Source organism: Pinus tabuliformis, chromosome 1_2 (genome assembly GCF_031772625.1).
Source record: "Pinus tabuliformis cultivar Carrire ecotype Pingquan chromosome 1_2, CPIR1, whole genome shotgun sequence".
Lineage (NCBI taxonomy): Eukaryota > Viridiplantae > Streptophyta > Pinopsida > Pinales > Pinaceae > Pinus > Pinus tabuliformis.
In genome coordinates, this window is record NC_142298.1 from 149,863,662 (window position 1) to 149,885,576 (window position 21,915).

Below are 21,915 nucleotides of genomic sequence, written 5' to 3' on the forward strand. Positions count from 1 at the left end.
CTTATTCTGAGAATAATAATTAGGATAAAACAAATTTTATAAAAACTTGAATCTCGATTCTTTATCAATATGCTAATTAAAAACTCAACATAAAACTTTGCATAAATTCAATATGTATTTATATGATATAAATTAATGAATAATTTTAATGACGTCTACGAAACTAAACAACCTAAAAAAACCAAGAAAATAACAACCTTAACTTATGTTCACATTATTCATAACTCAACCTTAACACTTCCCTTCTCAAATGATTAGATAAAACCCAACACATTACTTGAATGTGGTATGGAGAATAACGCTATTCTCCACTCAAGCGTACAAACTAAACTTAAGTGAGTGTCCAAACTAAACTTAACTAATTGCACTCAAGAATATGTGTTCTCCTTTCTCTGTTATACAAATTAAAAATATTTTTTTATAATGAGCATATCTGATTGTTTTTCCCTAGGGTTTGGTTGGCCCATAAGCCCTTTAACTTTGGCATAGAATATATGTGACGTGGCGTGGGGTTTTCTGCCCAAATCAATACGAACAATTTTGTCCCTCACGCTTTTACCTGGGTTTGGAGTTTGTTAGCGCCTTTGTCTCTCTTCCATACGACCACCCGCTTTCGAAAATCAGAGGCCCATCAGCTCCATGGGACCGTTAAGGCAGCAAGTGGTTATGGAAGGCCAAAGTTTACCTATCTATTTGAGAAAAACAAAATGTAAAATACAGAAAAACAAAATAGATGAGCATATATAATTATTTTTATTTTTATTTTTAAGATTGTTAATTATTAGACACGATACGCCAATTAAAAATTCTGCGTAGATCAAATTTGAGTATATATTTTATACAGCGCATGATATCATACATGCGTTTACAGGGAGGGATAAAGGCGGTGGTTGTGCGAATCACAGATTAATTTTATTGATAGATATACATATATATCAATATCTTCTTTACATTTCCCGGGATCGATCGCCAGAGCCTCGGAAACTTTAAGCAGACCAGGTTCCAGGTTCCAGGTTCAATTCTTACGGCCTTTGTTTCTTTAATCCAATCCTTTAAGTATATTTTGTCTGAACAATTTTGAGTAGAGCGAAATTCGCTTTAGGGTTTGGACTGCTACTTGGAAGCTTTTAGATATTTTTGTTGCAGTAGTGATTTTGACAGCGAAATTCGTCTAGGGTTTGGACTGCTGTTTGGAAGCTTCCAGGTTTTTGTTTTCTAGTTTCTTTTTGTTTTTAGATAAATCAGGGGGTGAATGGATGAATTAGGTGGATTGAGAGTTTAGATGTCGAAGGGGGCGGAAGATTGGGGTTTGAAGTAATTGTATGGAAACGCGCAGCCGGAAGCGGGCGGAGGCCTCAGCCCCTCCTCAGTCGTCTTCTTCTGCGTCTTCCAGGCCTTCGAAACGAGCTCGTCATTCGCATAAATCAGCAAACGGTAACATCACATCGTCGTCGCCGATTCCACCTTGCCCTCGCGCTGCAGTGGCGAGTTCCCGTTCACAGGAAGCGGCCATGGATTCCGGTGCAACTGAGTCGTCGGCATCTGCCTTCAGGCGGGACTCTGGGAAGCGGAATTATGGACGCGATGAGAGCCAGTCTGCCAGTGCAAAGCGAGACAAAGAAACAGACAAGGGAAAGGAGAAGGAAACCGAGCGAAGCCGTGACAGGGCCGTAGGGTTAAGCATAGATGGCGCTGGACCGGCCCCGGATGATGATAATGACAGCGAGGGCGTAAGCATACTCCACCAGAACCTGACCTCTGCTAGCAGTGCACTGCAGGGTCTTCTTAGAAAATTGGGCGCAGGTCTCGATGATCTCTTGCCCTCTTCTGTGCCGTCTTCGCACCAGAGCAGCCGATTGAAGAGGATTCTGTCGGGGCTTCGGGCCGATGGGGAAGAAGGCCGGCAGGTCGAGGCACTTACACAGCTGTGTGAACTTTTGTCCATTGGAACCGAGGAATCGCTGAGCAGCTTTTCCGTGGATTCTTTTGTGCCAGTGCTCGTGAGTCTTCTCAATCACGAGAGTAATGCAGATATAATGCTTCTTGCAGCGCGGGCCTTGACTCATCTATGCGATGTGCTGCCCTCGTCGTGCGCCGCAGTTGTGCACTATGGCGCAGTTCCTTGTTTTTGTGCCCGTTTGCTGACTATTGAGTACATGGATCTCGCAGAACAGGTGTGCAATATAGCCAAAATCATGTGTCATCTCCCTCTTCCTCTTACATTTAATCGCAATTGCCTTAAAAAAATATTCAGTTGCATTAAAACTTCAATTTTACTTATTGTAAGTTTTAACAACTAGATTCTTGCAACCATACTTATTCCTGGCAATCTCAAAAAAACGATTTTGATGTACTCAACTGAATAAGTTTTGGATGCTGCATTAAAGATTCAACATTATTTATTCTAGATGCTGTAATTGTTCATACATTTCTAAATTTTTACTGATGATTTTCAAGTTCTATTTAGTTTCTATAATGATGTTTCCTTTGAATTGCAGTCCTTGCAAGCACTGAAGAAGATTTCTCAAGAACACCCAACTGCATGTCTTCGTGCGGGGGCTCTTATGGCAGTGCTGTCATACCTAGACTTTTTCTCCACTGGTGTTCAGGTAGTTTAATATAATTCAAAAATAATTATATCAACAAATCAACAATTTTTATCCAATAATCTACCTGAAGCTGTTAACATTCAATGTCCTTTGAAACTGCATTCAACATTCTAAAAGAACCATCTTTAAAGAGTAAATTATTTCTAAATTTAAATTTATAGGTTTTGCTACCCATGAGATGACTATTGAAATGCACTAGAGGGTATTTTTCTTAAACATAAATGGTTATAAATTTGTATTAGAAATTAGAATAATCAATAATGCTGTTGCCAAGCTGTCCAGCAAGATAATACAAGGCCATTAAGTCTGAAATGAAAATTGCTGAACAGATTATCAAAATGTCGAGACTACCATCTACGATAGCTTCTAGATTAAAGGTTCCAGATCTAGCACTTTCTACCCGGTAAGTGTTCAGCCGTATAAACTGTCCTAGCAAAATAACAACTTTACAAAACATTACATATTTCAAACATCAGTGATGAACAAGCTCACCTTGGGCTTTCAAACTGTTACCGGATTTAGTTGACAGAATGAGAGGAGATTGTTTTGTACCTTGAGTTGATGGCTGCTGCACAGTAGCATCCTCCTTATCCATCAGGTGGGTTGCTCCATGAACCAACTGAAGAGAAGGGCGAGCCTCTGATGGTCTCCTCCTATTGACATTCTCTCTTTCTATCTTCTCAAACCTGGCTTGCGGCATATCCACTCTTTCAATTAGCTCTTCAATCTTTAACTGAGTCTATCTGAAAGTTGATTACAATAATTTGCCTTTGCATTTCCCTTGAGCTTTCAATGTACTCGTCTGCTAGTCTTCTGTTCAGCCTCCCACTTTCTGGAATACAAAGAAAAGCAATCCCGTGCCTCTTCTACATCTCTCACATCGCTGGATGCCTCTGTGTAGCTTGGAGGACTTACAAACAGCAGTTTGGTTTAAATGGCCATGTGGGTTTTCCATGTTCCCTGTATTCAAGCTTAAATTCTGTGTGCTGGTCTGGGGCCTGATGATCTGGATAGTACGTGGGCTCAGAGGATATCAAACAGACAAGTAATCTTCAAGTGAATGAATGGGAACTTCAAACAGGCATGTTGACTGTTAATAACGTCAATTAATTGCTGTCCCATTCTTTAAAGGCCCATAAATAACACAGTACCTGCTGATAGATATACTTGCGACTTGTTCACATTGCTTATGCATCCAAACTTAATTTTCAAGTGTGTTCTGTGCTTCATAGAAGATGGTATAATATTGAAACAACTCCCACCTCCCCCTCATCATCCCCCCCAATTCTTTAAAGGCCCTTAAATAGCACAGTACCTGCTGACAGATATACCTGCCACTTGTTCACATTGCTTATGCATCCAAACTTAATTTTCAAGTGTGTTGTGTCATGCGTGTCTTCAATAGAAGATGGTGCAATATTGAAAAAACCCCAACCTCCCCCTCAGCTCTCCCCCACCCTCCTGAAACCAATTTATTTGACAAACTTCCATAAGCAAATGGATCACTTCATTTGCATGCTTACAACCAAAACATGGTTATAAAGACAATGCATTCTTTTCTAATGTAGGACCATTAATCCTTGAAGCAATGCCAATGTCTCTTCTTGATTGTTTGTAGTTTTCCTTTAAACAATTATCATAATCTTTTCATAGCCAACTTACTCTAAATTATTTCAAAATTAAAATTTATATCTCTTGTTTCACAATGAATTGACTATTGGGATGCACCAGAGGGTAGCATTGTCGACTGCAGCAAACATATGCAAGAAATTGCCTTCTGATGCAGCTGATTTTGTTATGGAAGCTGTGCCCTTGTTGACAAATCTTCTTCATTATCATGATTCTAAGGTAAACTCTTGTGGTTGGATTTTTTTTGATTTTTGTTGTTGTTGTTACATGCAGCTATCCTGGAACATTTAATGCCCGCTTTTTCCTGAAGACACTGACCTTCAAAATAATACCTTCTGCAGGTCTTAGAGCATGCCTCTGTGTGCTTAACTCGAATCGCAGAGTCATTTGCATCTTTTCCTGACAAGCTGGATGAGCTTTGCAATCATGGATTGGTGGCACAGGCTACAAGACTTATATCAGTTAGTAGTTCAGGTGGTGCTCAGGCATCTCTCAGCACTCCGACTTACACGGTATGCTCTATTAAAAAATGGCTTCAGCATTTTTTACATGTCTTTTAAAGTTTTAAATGAATAAAAGCATTTTTTACATGTCTTTTAAAGTTTTAAATGATTAAAAGCATTTTTTACAAGTCTTTTAAAGTTTTAAATGATTAAAAGCTGATATGCCACTTGCAAATTTGATCTATTTCTGGGGGTTTTCAGGGTTTGATTAGGCTACTCTCAACATGTGCGAGTGGCTCAACTCTAGCAACAAAGACACTTCTTCTCCTTGGTATTAGTGGTGTTCTTAAAGACATTCTTGCTGGGTCTGGTCTTGTTTCAAGCATTTCAGTTTCTCCTGCTCTAAACAGGCCTCCTGAACAGGTATTTATAGTTATCATACTTTAGCACCAATTTTGATGCAGTTTTATATTCTTTTTATAACACATCCAAGGTGTGAGTCCTCAAAGACTAGAGTCTGTTTTATTGAAGGGACAAATTCTTACATTAACTTGTGGTAAACTATGAATGCTGTGTATGGCACTCACCAAAAAGTGCACTGTATGTTTCTTGTATCTGACAAGTTTCAAAAGTAAACCATCTCAAATATATAGAATGGAAGAAATTTACAAGCCATCATGGAAAATTCCAAAAGAAGAAAACTGTTAGTCACACTAATGCATGTCAGTGGGTGTCGGATGGGATCGAAAAAAATATTGTCAATTTGCCAAATGGAAGGTCTATTTGTGGCATCAAGAGCCTCTACTGTTTCCCTTATGTTATAATATCTGGTTCCTGATAATTATCTTTTGTGCAATACATTGAAATGGAAAACACTTCTAACTAGCCTGGAATGTATCTTAGAAAAAGGAGAAGCGGACCTTAGAAAATAGATTCTTGTCAAGACTGCAAGGAATGGAAGAACTATAGACCTAATTCCCCAAGTTTGTATCAAGTGGTAGCCCTCTTTCTGACCTATCAAGCATGCTTAAATATGTTGACCAGGATCTAGCAAGATTGTCAAGATGCAGGTCACTCCTTGAATGTGAATGGTTGAGTGTGTCATGTAATTTATTATCTGGAATGGTTCCTGGGAGTGAATAGTTCTTTATTTGACACCATCTTCAGAGAGATTCTTCAGTGGAAATCTCAAGGCCTTCTTAACATCTGCAGATCCAAGTTGGGTGTGAATAAATGTGTAGGTGCTGTGTTATGGCTGAAATGTACTTCCAAATCTGCAACTTAGTTTGATAGAAAAATGGAAAAAAAGTGCAGAAACAAAGCAGCAAATAAACAAGAGGGACTGCTTCATCACATTGCTTATTCCTAAATGAATATAATTTTTTTATTTATCCTTAACATAAATATGATAACAAGAAAATTCTATAACATATCAACAACAATTGAAAAGCATAACATAACCATACAACAATGTAGATCATACCTCAATGCTACATTAATCTTCAAATATCTGATACACAAGAGAAGCTTAACATCATCTCCAAGCTCCTGCAATTTCGTTCATTTCTTTCTCTTATTCACAATCCTTAAATTGCCAAATCCAAAATGAAATGGAGAGGAATTCTTTATAGAGTGAGTTAGGATAGCAAGTCATATTAGATCCATGGTTGTCAAAATCAAGGCATGTGGATGCTATACTCTTCAAGAAAGGTCACCCTCATCTAAAAATACGCATTAATACGTGATTATAACGTTCCAGGGAGGATGCACCATCCGGGAACAGATATTATGCCAAGTAAAATGCTAAATGGGTCTGCATAGAATTCACCTTCCAGGAATGGATGCAGGCAAAGTAGAAGGGCTCACAAAGCGCATGAGAGATATAATAATAAAATATTCCTCTTGGCAGAATGCTCCATAACAAATTTCCAGAAATATAAAGTGGTCCACAAGATGCTTGCAACCAGTTGACATGTGCAAATCCCAAGGCAACAAAATCCACGGATGAATATGCAGGATGAATTAGTGAAAGCCCAAATATAGTAAGGTGAAGTAAATGCATGTAATGTTCCATGTGTGGTTCTCCAAGTATGCCACACCTCCCCTCCATAACCAATGAAGTAAGGCATGCAAGCTATTAACCTTGATCCAAATAAATTAGATTAATTTAACCACTGAACAGTTGAATCAACCTCAACATATATGCACAAAGATAAATGCTCAAATATAATCATGATAACATAACATAAAGCCTGACCTAATGTGCACCACCACCAAGTGACTTTTACATCAAAAGTAATCATCCAAACTAGGGAAAAGGGTTAGACCACCATCAAATCATATGTAGTACTGCCCATCTCTCTCAAACTTAGGAAATATCACATCAATGAGGGGTACTGACATTATTAAACAGATTCCACCCTGGGTGATGTCTAGTGAATGTTACATCATTAAGTTGTATCACCTAGAATGATCCCATAAAGGCAAAATGAATCATTTCACCATAGCAACATCATATGAGAAGGGGACATAACCAAGTGCCAACCCATTCAATCTTCAAGTGTGTTCTCCAAGGGATCATGAAGAACATCCCCTCCTAGTGACACCATCATCATACACCAACACACCAAGTCAAAGGGAAACATAAACAACACCATGAAACATCTACTTCATCACCATCATCTAACCCCTTGCGGGGCTAGTACCATCATCCATATCCAAGATTAGCATATATGCCAAACCACACTATAGTGAGATAGCACACTCTGCAATCATCCATAAGTGCCACCAAGGGGTGATCCACAAGGCAAGCACATGTCAGAAGACCACCAAGGAGCAAATCTCCATCAATGTGATGAAAATTGCAAAGTGGAACTTAATACAATATTAGGTGGAACTGTCTACACTATCTCTAAGAGGGTTTTGCAGTACACTACAAATGGGTCTATGCATCGACTCTTCCATGTTGTGCCTTCTTCACAGATAATGTTGTTGCTCTTTATGTTATCTGCCTTGTGAAATACTTCTTTGCCTGTCCTTACTTTCATCCCTCAGGAGTCGTTTTAAGAAATCTCACATTTTTTACATATCATATTGCTCCTCTGAGATGGTTAGTGGATATACATTAGTTGGAAATACTTGTTGCCTTAAGCTCAAGGAGATGTCTTTGAGTAAACTAAAATGTAGGAGCCAGGCTTTGTGCTATAACTCCTCTTTCTCCTTCTGCACTAATCTTGAGGCCTTCCAGTCCATGTTTTGTGGAAAAGTTGAGCCATCTTGGAGTAAATAAAAACGTAGAGGTCATTTGCTCGAGCTATTGAATGTGTTCCTCTGCTGCTGAGTTTCACCTTCCCACCTATGGAGCATTTTGCCTTTCTTTTGACCTACAGTGTTTTTAAGATTGGGCATATAGTTGCTTGGAAGGTATTGGCTAGTTTGGGACCTGGGTCTTATCCAGACATTTATCCCAGACTTTTTCAACTACCTCATTTACAGCAATCTGCATCGGCATCTGATGTGTATCAGCCACCACTAATTGGCCATCAACCCAACCATTGTTATTGGTCCCCCTTGTAAAGACTGTGCTTGGCTTAAGCAGTTATCTGGTGTGGTTAATTGTGGAACTATGTTTGTTTTCTCCACAGGGTCCCAAAGGTTTTATCTCATGGTCCTGACTTTCATGTGCTGCACCAACCACAAACAATTTTCATGTTTTCTTTTCTTCTTGATGTCAATTTATTTCTATCTGGCAGGGTTTACTTTTGCTTTCTGGGACCTTGATTGGTGTTCCAGCATTTACCCAAGTTACACTTCACTCGATATAGTGCCCTATCTAAACTGGGAGGAAAGCATCCCTGCATTTGATCTATACCAGGAGTATGTGACACATGGGTGCACATCTGGAGGAGTGCACCTCTCGTTCATGGTGAGCTTCATAGACCATCTAGCACAGTTCCATAGACCATCTAGCACAGTTCTCTGGGTTAGATAATATACAACTTAAATGAATAAAGCATGTTAACTCTGTTGGACTTTGTCAGCATGGATCTTCTGTAAAATTTTATAAGGATTTTGGTGGTCTGTTTCATTGTGTCATTTGCATTGAGAAGGGAGGTGCATTTTACAGTGCAGCATGAGGGTGATATGTAATGTTTGTGTCTAATGCTGGTGTGACATGTTGCATTGATGGGTTTTCCTTGTTCCATGGGGTCACCTTGAGGTAGTGGTTGAATGTGTGATTGCACCCAGAGAGATCATATTAACTGATCTTGTGACCTGTGCACATATAAGTAAGATCAAGGACCAGCCCCATGCAAAGGGTCATTATTTAATGGTTCAGTTTGAGAATGTATGGTTTTGCTTTGGTAGAGATTTACACTATTGTTCTGACAAGTTGCACAATCATTATGGTTAAATATTTTATATTTGTCCAAGTGAATTGGCAAATGATAAGTTGTAACATTTGTTGGTTAAATTCAGTCTGTCTTCTAAATGCATTGTCTTTTAACTCTATTGCTTCTAAATGCATTATCTTTTTGTGTTTGAAATAGATGTATGAAATTGTGTCTTTAATCAATGAGCTTCTTCCACCATTGCCGCAAGGGACCATCTTTCCTTCTGCCAGTTATGGCATACAATCAAAGAGTTCTTTGGGAAAGCATTCTCTTGGAAGCAGTACAGCAAAGCAAGACGATACGAGTGGAACTGTGCCAGAGATATCTGCTCGTGAAATGCTTTTTCGTGATCAACCAGAGCTTCTGGCACAATTTGGGATGGATCTTTTTCCAGTTTTAGTACAGGTCAGAGCATAAAGCATTAATCTTGAAGATTTTTGTGTTGGACCTTAAGTGAAGAAATGCAGGATATAACTTATAACCTATCTGCTGAAACAGGTGTATGGCTCAAGTGTGAATGCTCCTGTCCGTCACAAATGCCTTTCTGTTATCAGCAAATTGATGTATTTCAGTACTCCTGATATGCTGCAGTCCCTACTTCAGGTGACAAATATATCAAGGTACTAAATGGACATGGCTTACTGTCACAAGGTTACTCAATTGTTTTTTGTAAAACTTGAGTCTTATAAATGTTGTTACCGTGTGCAGCTTTTTAGCAGGAGTTCTAGCATGGAAGGATCCACAAGTATTGATACCTGCATTACAAATAGCAGAGGTCCTTATGCAAAAGTTGCCTGATATCTTTTCCAAAACATTTGTCAGAGAAGGTGTTGTTCATGCTGTAGACACGTTGATATTATCAAATCAGTCAAGTCCAAATTCAATGCATGCATTACCTGGAAAGGACCAAGATGGTACAATGGTGGCACCTCCCAAAACCAGACGTAATAGGCGACGTACTGGTGGATCAAACAGCGAAGCAAATGGAATGGAAGAACCAAAAGGAATGAATACTGGAACTGGTGGTTCACCTCCATCTTCAGGAGAGACATTGATTCCAGCCCTTAATTCAGGTCTTCGTGCAGCTGTTAGTGCTCATGCTAAACGTTTTAAAGATACATACTTTCCTTCTGATTCAGGTGCAATTGATGCGGGAGTTACAGAAAGTCTTTGCAATTTGAAAAACTTGTGCATAAAGTTAAACGGCAATTTGTTGGACCCAAAAGGTAAATCAAAAGGCAAAGGTAAAATTGTTGGGCATGCTTCTGCTGCCAATGAAGAGCAATTGCAGAGTGTTGTTGCAGATATTCTGCTGGAACTTAGTAAAGGTGATGGTGTGTCAACTTTTGAGTTTATTGGAAGTGGGGTTGTAGCATCTCTTCTCAATTATTTTTCATGTGGTACTTTCTCAAAAGAGAATATGTTAGAAATAAATTTGTTGAATCTTCGACAGCAGGCTCTAAAAAGATTCAAGCTATTTATTGAAATTGCTCTTTCTATGGATTATGAAGAAGGAAGAGAAGCACCTATGAAAATTTTGGTCAACAAATTACAAAATGCATTAGCTTCATTAGAACGTTTTCCAGTTATCTTGAGTCATGCCCCAAGATCATCCAGTGGAAATGCTAGTATTTCAGCAGGACTGAGTGCCTTAGCTCAGCCTTTTAAACTGCGGCTTTGTAGGGCTCAGGGGGAAAAGTCTCTACGTGATTACTCATCGAATGTTATACTAATTGATCCTTTAGCTAATTTGGCTGCTGTTGAAGAATTTCTGTGGCCCAGAATTCAAAGAAGTGATAATGGGCAGAAGTCTTCCTCAGCTGTAGGTGCTTCTGATAGTGGTGCAGGACAAACCAGTATGGCTGGTACATCTTCCCCATCAACATCTACTCCAACTGCATCTGATCGCCGCCCTTCTACAAGATCTAGGTCTTCAATGGGAGCCGGGAATTCTTCTAGCAAAGGGTTGGATGATGTACATGCAAGTTCATCCAGAGGGAAGGGAAAAGCTGTTTTGAAATGCCTTGCAGATGAGTCAAGGGGTCCACAGACAAGAAATGCGACTCGCAGAAAAGCAGCATCTGACAGGGATTCACAACAGAAGCAAACACAAGGGAATTCAGGTTCTGAGGTATGTTTAGTGACTGGTGTGGATATATCAATCCTAAATTTCAGAAGTTTCTCCAGATGAGTGTGAAAACCTTTTTTGCTTTTTTTGTGTTCTTTTGCTGAATATTCATTTGTGAGGTATGCATTTGGGAGGGCATATGCTTAATGTTATTTAGTAAAAGACTATTGTTGGATTCAGATGATGTTGTGCTAGTATGTTCCTTTTCTTCGGTTCTTGATGTTTTTATGATAAATGAGTTTTTGATGTTTATCAATACAAGTTGCTTATGTTGAGATTATTCATCATATAGGAAGGGAACATCTAGTTTTTCTAGTTTTCATTGTTGTAAACTAGGTAAAATAGAATGTTTAGATTGCATATGATAAACTTTTCTCTAGACCATGTGAATACATGCCAAAACTGTGCAAAAGGTTTGGTTAAGATATGCCAGATACCACAGAAGATACAATTGGAACCTAACCATACATGTCCTCCAATTACATCTTCCAGATTGTTCATGCTAACAATCCATCCCTTTCAATGACAGGAGATTTCAGTAAATAAGCACAGGGTTTGGGAATTTCTCCAGAATAATGGTTATGTCTGTCTTTTGCAGGATGATGACTTGGATATTTCCCCAATTGAAATTGATGAGGCTTTAGTGATAGAAGATGATGACATTTCCAATGATGAAGATGAAGAACATGAGGTATATGCAGAAACATGATGTTATGAATAGAAATAGTAATCATGTTTAGAAAGGTTCAAATTTCTGGAATTTTTTTTTGTCCTACGTTGTATTTTCAACCCACCCAACTTTTTGCTGCATTGGTCTTTATATTTTTCTCCTCAATATATTGTCTTTAGGTATTTGGAGACGACTCGCTTCCTGTTTGTGTGCCGGAGAGGGTGCATGATGTTAAGCTTGGAGATGCTGTTGATGATGATGCTGTAGCCTCATCAACAGGAAAAGCCCAATCACAAACATCTTCTGGTTCTGGACGGAAAACAGCCATCTTAACTAGAACTGGTGAATCTGCTGATGTCAAAACAGGAAGCACTTTTGGTTCAAAGGGTTCATTGTCTTTTGCGGCAACTGCCATGGCTGGGCTTGCATCTGCTGGTACTAGAGGTGGCAAAGGGAGTAGGGATCAATACTCTTCACCTATTAACAGTACAAATGATCCTCCTAAGCTAAACTTCTTTTCATGTGGGAAGCAGCTCAACAGGTCATTAACAATATACCAAGCTATCCAACGTCAAGCAGTAGCAGATGAAGATGATGATGAAAGGTATACTGGATCAGATTATGCTCCTGGTGATGGTCGAAGACTTTGGGATGATGTTTATACTATTACATATCAAAGGGCTGATTCCCTAGATGAGAGGGGTTTTGTGGGAGTTTCTGGAACCTCTTCCTTTCGTAAGACATCCAAGAATGCGACTACGAGCAGCTCCAGTTCTGAGACATCGTGGCAACAGGCATCACTTCTAGATAGCATTTTGCAAGGAGAGCTTCCTTGTGATCTAGAAAAGTCAAATCCAACCTATAATATTCTATTGCTACTACGTGTGTTGGAAGGTCTGAATCGTCTAGCACCTCGTTTAAGGGCTGAAGGAGCATCAGATGCCTTTATGGAGGGGAAGATCTCTTCGTTAGATGAATTAAAAGTGGCGGGTCCAGTTGTTTTACAAGAAGAATTCTTAAGCAGTAAGTTGACTCCAAAGTTGGCTCGCCAAATTCAAGATGCTCTGGCACTGTGTAGTGGCAGCCTACCTTCTTGGTGCCACCAACTAACTAAAGCATGCCCTTTCCTGTTTCCTTTTGAGACAAGGAGGCAATATTTTCACTCTACTGCCTTCGGGTTATCTCGTGCCTTACAACGCTTACAACAGCAGCAGAATGCTGACAATCCAAATGTCACCAATGAAAGAGAATTGCGTGTTGGCAGGTTGCAGCGTCAAAAGGTCCGTGTCTCCAGAAGCCGCATATTGGATTCAGCTGCAAAGGTAATGGAAATGTATTCTAATCAAAAGGCAGTCCTTGAGGTGGAATACTTTGGGGAGGTCGGCACAGGTCTAGGGCCAACTTTAGAGTTCTATACACTTCTGAGTCATGAATTGCAGAAGAGTTCACTTGGCATGTGGAGGACAACTTCTTCTCCTATCGTATCCACTGTAGAAAGTGATGTTGAGAGGCCTGTTGAGTCATCTTCATCTTTAGAGAAAATCAATAAAGAGTGCACAGGTGGAAATGCAGACATTGTTCATGCACCTCTTGGTTTATTTCCTCGTCCATGGCCACCTAATACAGATACCTCCAGCGGAAGCCAGTTGTTGAAAGTGTTAGATAATTTTCGACTTCTGGGACGAGTTATGGCAAAAGCTCTACAAGATGGTCGACTCCTAGATTTACCTCTCTCAACAGCTTTTTATAAACTCATCCTTGGACAGGTAACACTAATTTGATTAGTATGATCAAGCACTTAAATTATAGATTTCCAGATAAGGGATTTAATTTTGGTACTTGCTTTTGCTTATTTGGGTCAAAATTAACTGCTTTCTATCATATGCAGGAACTTGATTTATATGATATTTTATCTTTTGATCCTGAGCTTGGAAAAATATTGCTAGAAATGCAAGCCCTTGTTTCTAAGAAGCATTTCTTGGAGGCCAGGTCAGGTGATAATAGGAAAGCAATATCTGAACTATGTTTTCGTGATGTTAGAATTGAGGATCTTTGCCTTGATTTTACGCTTCCAGGTTATCCTGAATATGCTCTCAAGACAGGGGAGAGTGATGCCATGGTGTGTTTTCAAAACTGGAATTTCTCGGGTTCTTGTTTTTTGGTTACTTTTTTAGAGTGTTCAGGTCAAAGTTCAAGTTTGATATGATATATATTTCATTATTTCAGGTCAACATTGATAACTTGGAAGAGTATGTTCCACTAGTAGTTGATGCAGTTGTCAAAACAGGTATTATGCCACAAATGGAGGCATTTCGTGCTGGATTTAATCAGGTAATTGTCATTCTGGATTTTGTTTAAAATGAAGCCCATCCATCTGGTTCTATGCCTGTATCCAGCTGATGATGACTGCTGTATATTTCACCATGTATCATAATGTTGATTATTACAAACATCTTCTCGTTCTTTTGCAGGTGTTTCCCCTTTCATCATTGCAGATTTTTGCTGGGGATGAACTGGATTATCTTCTCTGTGGTCGGCGTGAACTATGGGTGGTATGTATTTACCCTTTATATTTCAGAATTGCTCATAACGCTGGGATGCCCTGTTGAAAATCCTTAATTAGTAGAAGAATCACTGTTCAGCATTTCTTAATAATGCTGGGATTCCACAAATCATTGATCAGTAGAAAAATGCCAACATAACATGTTTGATTGGTTTGTAGGCTGAGAAACTTGTGGATCACATTAAATTTGACCATGGATATACAGCTAAGAGTCATCCTATTGTCAATGTAAGTATCTGTTCAAGCTATTTTCTCTATGCCTATTTAAGTTGTTTTACCTGGGTCATCATCAGTTTACTCACTCGCTGAACCTGCAGCTTCTTCAAATCATGGGGGAGTTTAGTCCTGAACAGCAACGTGCATTTTGTCGTTTTGTGACTGGTGCTCCAAGACTTCCTCCTGGAGGTCTTGCTGTTCTAAATCCGAAGTTGACAATAGTTCGAAAGGTAAGTTATTCTATATTTCATTGGTTTGGGATATTTTATTTCAGAGCAACAATAGTTACAAATATTGGTTTCTTTTTGTTTGTTTGCAGCACCCAACAGTAGCGAATGGAGGGGCGAATGGATCTGCTTCTGCTGAAGCTGCTGATGGAGACTTGCCCAGTGTCATGACATGTGCCAATTACCTTAAGCTTCCACCCTATTCTAGCAAGGTTAGTTTCTTGGTGGTTTTCAACCTTTGATTTCTACGATATTATTAAACATTTTTCAATGTGCTTGATTTCATTCTCTACCTCTGCAGGAAGTGATGCGAGCTAGATTACTTTATGCAATAAGCGAAGGACAAGGTTCATTTGACCTCTCTTGAGGTTGTTGTGTCAGCATAACTTACACGTTAGCTTCCAAAAAAATAGCGATCGCAAGATGTGCCTGTCTCTGTATAGTTGACCCATAGATGTCACGTCTGTGACATCCTGAGACTAGCATGTTGCGAATCTAGCTATTTGGTCCTTCAAATAGGACGGAGACGATAAACATGTTTCACAGGGCCCCCCCCTTGAACCATAGAATCATCATGAAAAAATCGGTTCTGTGGTCTTGCAAGCTTTGCTAAAAGTAAATTCTTGTTGCTTGCAGTTTCTGTTCTACAGCAGATTACAATTCAGCCCGGTATTTATGGCTGTTTCTTGGTTGGCATCATTTGTATATTTTCATGCACTTCCATCTGTGGACTTTGTTCCATGCGGTGTTACAAATGGAAATTGGAATTGCCATTGTTAGAATGGCTTCACTTCTGAATACCTACTTGTGCATTCTTTATGATTTTTCAATCTATAATTGATTGGGGAAGCTGTGGCGATACACATATATTTCCTGCAGGTTTACTGAAGAGTGTTCGAGGATGAAATCTTATTTTCCTCGCTATTAAAGATTTATTTAGCTTTATTGGTTGTATTACTTTGTCACTTCGAGAAACTTTGTATTTGTTATGTACCCGCATGCTCTATGCAAATATAAAGAATTATGAAACTGACTTCAGTATTTTCATCTGATACTCTTTTGATATAGTTCAAGCCAGTGGTGAATAGAATGAATTCACCCTTGCTATTTGCTTTGTGCTTTGACTCTATTGATAATACTAGCTCTGTGTTGTATTTTTAAGCACTGTCATAAAATTTATTTTGCTCAAAGTATGTTTGCACTGAACAGAACATAACTAGTCCTTCCATACAATGAGTTATATCAAAATCAATTATAGGTGTATGCGCAGCAGTGATGTCAATTTGAAAGTTGCCTATGTTCAATTACACTAGTGGCCTCTTAAAAAAAAAATCAAAATGACATTTAGAAAAGGGACAATAAGCATTCATTCAGAGATATCTTTATATAAAAACTGAGATAGAACTTGTAATGGTTAATCTTAGGTCCATGGTTCATGATTATATTCTGCAGTTTTTCAGTTTTGGAGCACTTTAAGAACTCAACGTCATCTATCCAACCCAGCTCCATGTTTGAGGGGGGCCATTTGCAGTGTTATTCTTGTTCTTATAAATATGAGATGGAGATGTATATGAGAACGATCTCAGTGGATTGGGAATTTGATCATACAAGCGTTATAATGTAAAATTCCCTAGAGTAATTTCTTTGCACTTTATTGGATAATCAGCTCCTAGTCTTCAAAAAATTGTAACTAGGCTATACACCAATTTCTTGTCCTAGTTCAAGGACAAAAGTCATCGATTCTAGTTTTAAAAGAAATACTTTAAAAATGAGTATTGAACCTTCATTTTGAAGAGTGATCCTGTTGATTTTATTACAAGAAGTTAATGGAATATTTTTACTATTCACACTTCACGTTTCGTAAGAGAGACGTGGCTATCTTCGTGGGTAGAAATTTGAAGGAAACGTCTCGTCTACAATTATGGATTTTTAGCAAGACCTATTCCCAATCTCTATATCTTTCCTGTTCTTTCCACGTTTCCTTAGCACAGAAAAACATCACACATGGGAGCCTTTGTGTAAGCTTATCCATATAAAGGTCTTGTTTTTAGCTGGACATTTTTATTTTCATGTAACTTTCCACAACCAGATCTATTGGTCTTCTCTTCCTTCTTTCACTATTGCTTTGTAGTCTATTATGGGAACCTATGCTCCAGATGGATTCAATGATTAGATCTGTTCTTATTTATTATTAAGCCAAACATTGCTACTTATCAGGGGATTTACCTAACTTGCACATTTTTCTACGTACAATTACCTCAAGCTGTTTTTTCCGATTATAACCAATGTTGGTGTCAACTATTTGAATGGGAAGTTTCTTCACACCTGTTCTCTCCCTACCTAGGTGTTGGGATCACCTTTTCCAATTTGCCAAACCAATCAGTTGCCTACTAGATGGAAAGTATAGATAACTTTCTAAATTGTCGAGGCGTTATTTTGTTTTTTGAGGGGATTTATGATCCAAGTTGTTATTTTGTATTAGGGGATATATACCTAGCTTTTTATGAATTGATAAATTTGTTCTTTGAATTAGCCTCTATACATCTTTGGCAATGGGAGCCTTTGAAAAGAGAGGCATTTTTGAGGCCCCATCTTAATGGTTTTCAAAATCACTTTTTGGAACCTAGGCAACCAGTATCTAGTACATTGAAATCACTTCCAACACTACTTTGGGGCTGGGCATCAAAACAACCCCTTAGTGATTTTTCATTTGAAATATGTAAGTTGAATTTTTAGAGAGATTAAATACTTCTTCATCCAATGTAAATAACACCAGTGGGAAGAAAAAATCTAATCGGGGTAAGGTTTAGATCCATGATTTTACGAACTTTCTTGAGTCTCCCAACTCTTGCTTGGGGTTCCATATGAAAGGTTCACACACAAACGCTGAGATTCTCTCAACTTAGAGTGGACGAAAGTCACTTAGTGGCCAAATCATTGGACGTCTTACCTAAGGTGGTGGTTGTGGGATGTGGTTGCACCTAGAGGTGATTTTGAATGGCTATTGGGGAACATTCGTAGCCACTCCAAAATATCCTTAGATGTTCTCTTTACAATTCTCTTTTCTATCTTTACTAGTTTTCTTTCAGTGAATTTATTCGGTGTTTGTTTTCACATGAGAAGATTGCTTAATTCATTGCAACATTGTACTACATAGAGATTGAAAAATAATCATATATTGTTCCCTATTCTACATCATTGATTTTTTAGTTTTGGTTCTAGTGCTTTGAAACAAAATTTATCCCCCTCACTTGAGAAACCCACACACTTCATCACAACTAGATAACAATAGGGGACCTTCTAGCATCTTGACATTTTAGATGCTTGTAAGGCTTCCCACTAGTATTGGGAGGTGTTAATGGTTTCATTGCATCACTCATTTGGCCTATTCCTCTATACTTACATTTTGATGTCACTTTGTTAGGCTCAATTGTGTTAGGAGCAACTTTGCTTGGTACCACATGACCTAGTACTAACCTGCCTTTACACCAAGCTCATAGTTACCAAACCATGAAATGGACATTGCAACTCCCAATTTTCCATTTGTAGCTTCATGAATCTCTCAAGTTTGCCATAAATTGCAAATGGCTCCATCACTCATGACCATGCATGGCCTCCCATGCCAACCATACTTTGTCTGATATCCCAAAATTTGAAGGTATTCTATGAGAGGACCTAATGAACCACATCATGACATTTCATTTGTGGTGTTTGTTCAACATCATTGAAGATTCAATTTGTCTGTGTGATATTTCCAAATGGTACATAATTGAGAAAGTTAGTGTTCACATCAACTTCAAATCCATAGCTAAGGTCTTCCTCACCTTCTAGTTACCATGCATCAAACTGAGGAAGACACCATTTTAAAAGCTCAACATTTTGAGTTGATTTATACCTAGTCAAGATACCTAACATAGTCATTCTTGATGGTCCCAACCATCAACCCTTCAATCAAGCCAAATTGGGACATCTAAAGTTGTCAATGAACTTATTTGGTTTATGTCACCGCTCTACCCATATGGATGAAACCTTCCTCCCTCTGGTGACAACAATTATGGCAACCATTATTGGCCACACTTACTATTTCTAAACATGGCAGCACCATCCTCTACTTCTATGCCAATGAGAGGAGGCACTACTAACCCACTTGTCACCCAATGCCTTCTCATAGCATGCAAGTTGGCCCTACCACGCAGGGGCCCTCCTTTAACACTTATAAGTTATGAAGAAATATTAATGTCTCATAATGCATATGAAAATCCCTCCCAAGGCAATCTATACTACCCCTTTCTTGGTCCACTTCAACAATGTTGTAATCCCATACCCTTAAATGACAAGATGGGGCTAATTTTGTTCAACCTTCTCCCATCCAACAACAATAGACTTTTGAGCAACTCAACATAACCAAGCCTCCTTCCCAATAGAATGACAAGAAAAATAAAGGGAAGGGTAAAAAAAAAAAGGAAATTAGGAACGTGGGGCTAATCCCTAGCAACAAAATTTGCAAATTGGGTGAACACCACTAGTGGAAACCAACACCCAAATCCTAATAATAATAACCCCCCAAGTAAGGGATCAATTATGAAATTCACACTAGCTTCCCTTATGTAAGGAATTTGGACATTAACCTTTATCTAGAGTTTTTTTTCTTCCTTGATCTCTTTTAATTTCTCTGCCCAAAATGAAATTTGCAACACCAAGATGCTTCATGTCAAATTTATTGGACAATTGAGTTTTTGCATCTTTAATGATTTCCTTGTCATTTCAATTAGTAACATGTCATCCACATACAAACTCAAATAAATAAGACGATCACCAACTAATTTTAAATACACTAAGTGATTCGCTTTGCTTCTCGTGAAACCAAATGTCAATATGTAAGTATAAAATTTTTGATACACATCCTCCATGTTTTCTTTAGCCTATATAAGGATTTATTCAATGTGCATACCAACTCTTTCTTTCCCTTTGCAAAGCCTTTTATTTGCTTCGTGTAGATTTCTTCTTATAGATCCCCCTCTAGGAATGATGTCTTCACATCCAATTGTTCTATTTCAAATCATAAGCTACAACATCAAATGAAATAAATATAATACAAGTTAAGTTGGCAAGAGGAGAAGAAAAATCTCATTAATGCCAATTCTCTCTTCATGGGAATAACCTTTTGTTAGTAGCGAAGATTTAGATTTCTCCACTTCATCTTTTGCATCCAACTTCTTAAACACCATTTGTTGTCAATGAGCTCTCTTAAAGCTAGAAACTCCATTGGATCCCAAACCTCATTCTTGTATAGGGTTTCCATTTCTTTAAACATGATTTTCTTACATAGTTTGCCATCCTCTCAATCCATTTCCTCCCAAATAGTTTTAGGATCATCATTAATAATAAACAAAGCAAAAGTTGAATGGAAATTAGGTGTAGTATACATTTCTGGTTGCCTTTTATTAATTCAAACTGATCTCATTAACACTGGAGTATGTGGTTCTTCCTCTTTATTCCTATTGTTATCTAGAGTTTAATTCACTGTCCTTCAATTCAAACTCTACCTTCTCTTTTTCTTTCTCCCTTGGTATGACTTGTCGTTTGACAACATCTTTGATTTCTTTAAATACCATATTTGTACTACATGCAACCTTATTGGTTTATGGGTCCCAAAACTTATAACCTTTCAAACAATATACACTTTTTAGCTTTATTATTGAACTTACTCCTATTTTACTTTGGAATGTGTACATGATCATCATGAGGAAATCCCATGACATAGTTAAGAGATGGTTCTTACTAGTCCATGCCTCATTTGGAGTCTTTCATCCAATATTGATGAGGGTGATTGATTTCCTAGGTAACATGCAATATCCATTGCATATGCCTGTAATTCCTATGGTAACTCTCTCTCTCTTCCTTATGAGAGAGAGAGTTTCTAGATTCATCAATACATCATAAATAACAAATAGCAGAATAATAACCAAACTAGTAACCAAAATCACGATCAAGAGCCATGTCAAAATCTAAGTCTTTGAAATTTTGACACTCCTTTATATAACCTTCAAGTGGGGTCGAATGGGTGTCTCTTAGGGGCCCAATTGACCTAAAACATTCTGAGGCCCACTTAAAATAAATTTGGAGGCAAATATTCAAATTTCCATTTCTTTCTCGAGTTGAAAATATCGACCATGAATACCATATTTTTCAACACTCCCTCTTAACTAGGGAGGTTTTTTTCATTCTCTCTCTCAAGATCAATCTTCTCGATCAATCATAGGTCTCACAACCCACGACTTAAGGAAGAGATCACAAATACAAATCTCTCTCTTTAGTAGGATAAATCTCCTTGACCAATCATAGGTCTCACAACCTAAGGGAGAGATCATTAGTCTCATCATAAGGAAAGATACATAACATCCATCTCAAATAATCTCCCCAACCATGAGGTCTCACAACACACAACCTAAGGGAGGAACCAACAATACATCTCCCAAACCATAAAGTTTCACGACACACAACTTACAAGAGGAATCAACAATACATCTCTCGGACCACAAGCTCTAACGGCACACAACCTACAGGAGGAATCAACAATACATTTCCTGGACCACAAAGTCTCATGGCACATAACCTACCTACAGGAGGAATCAACAATACATCTCCCGAACCACAAGGTCTCATGACACAACCTACAAAAGGAATCAATACATGTCATGAACCATAAGGTCTCACGACACACAACCTACAGGAGATCACCCATAATATGATGATATGTAATCAATGCTCCCTCTTCAAGGGGATTCTTAGTCATTCCCATTTCTTCATATAAACATCAACAACCAGTTTATCGTCAGAAATGTAGCCATGGTGGATTAACATTCATGTATTCATCCAACGTCAGTTGGGGCTTCTCTTAGAAGAAAACATCAATAGCTATCAACAAACAATAGTAGACTTTAGTAGTGGCTTTTCACAAAAGCTATTATCAACAATCAAAAAAGTGATTTTTAGTATCCATAGTTGAATCCAATAAATAATAAATGGCTTCTCA

At 38.3% G+C, this 21,915-nt stretch overlaps 1 protein-coding gene across 2 annotated transcripts; it reads left to right on the forward strand.

Annotated features, from left to right (window-relative positions):
* The first annotated feature begins 845 nt into the window (after positions 1 to 845).
* On the forward strand, positions 846 to 15,926 carry KAK (HECT ubiquitin protein ligase family protein KAK). 2 transcript variants are annotated; one of them, XM_089394851.1, is made up of 18 exons: positions 846 to 1,013; positions 1,266 to 2,174; positions 2,499 to 2,609; positions 4,341 to 4,457; positions 4,580 to 4,750; positions 4,943 to 5,104; positions 9,232 to 9,480; positions 9,574 to 9,695; positions 9,784 to 11,206; positions 11,802 to 11,894; positions 12,053 to 13,639; positions 13,762 to 13,992; positions 14,100 to 14,204; positions 14,345 to 14,425; positions 14,596 to 14,664; positions 14,754 to 14,882; positions 14,972 to 15,091; positions 15,181 to 15,926. In XM_089394851.1, exons 2-18 carry the CDS (start codon positions 1,323 to 1,325, stop codon positions 15,244 to 15,246), a joined length of 5,688 nt encoding a protein of 1,895 aa, XP_089250977.1. In that variant the 5' UTR covers positions 846 to 1,013; positions 1,266 to 1,322; the 3' UTR covers positions 15,247 to 15,926. The 2 variants fall into 2 exon arrangements, with proteins under 2 accessions (XP_089250977.1, XP_089250975.1); XM_089394849.1 differs by having other exon boundaries at positions 846 to 2,174.
* Positions 15,927 to 21,915: the final 5,989 nt, after the last annotated feature.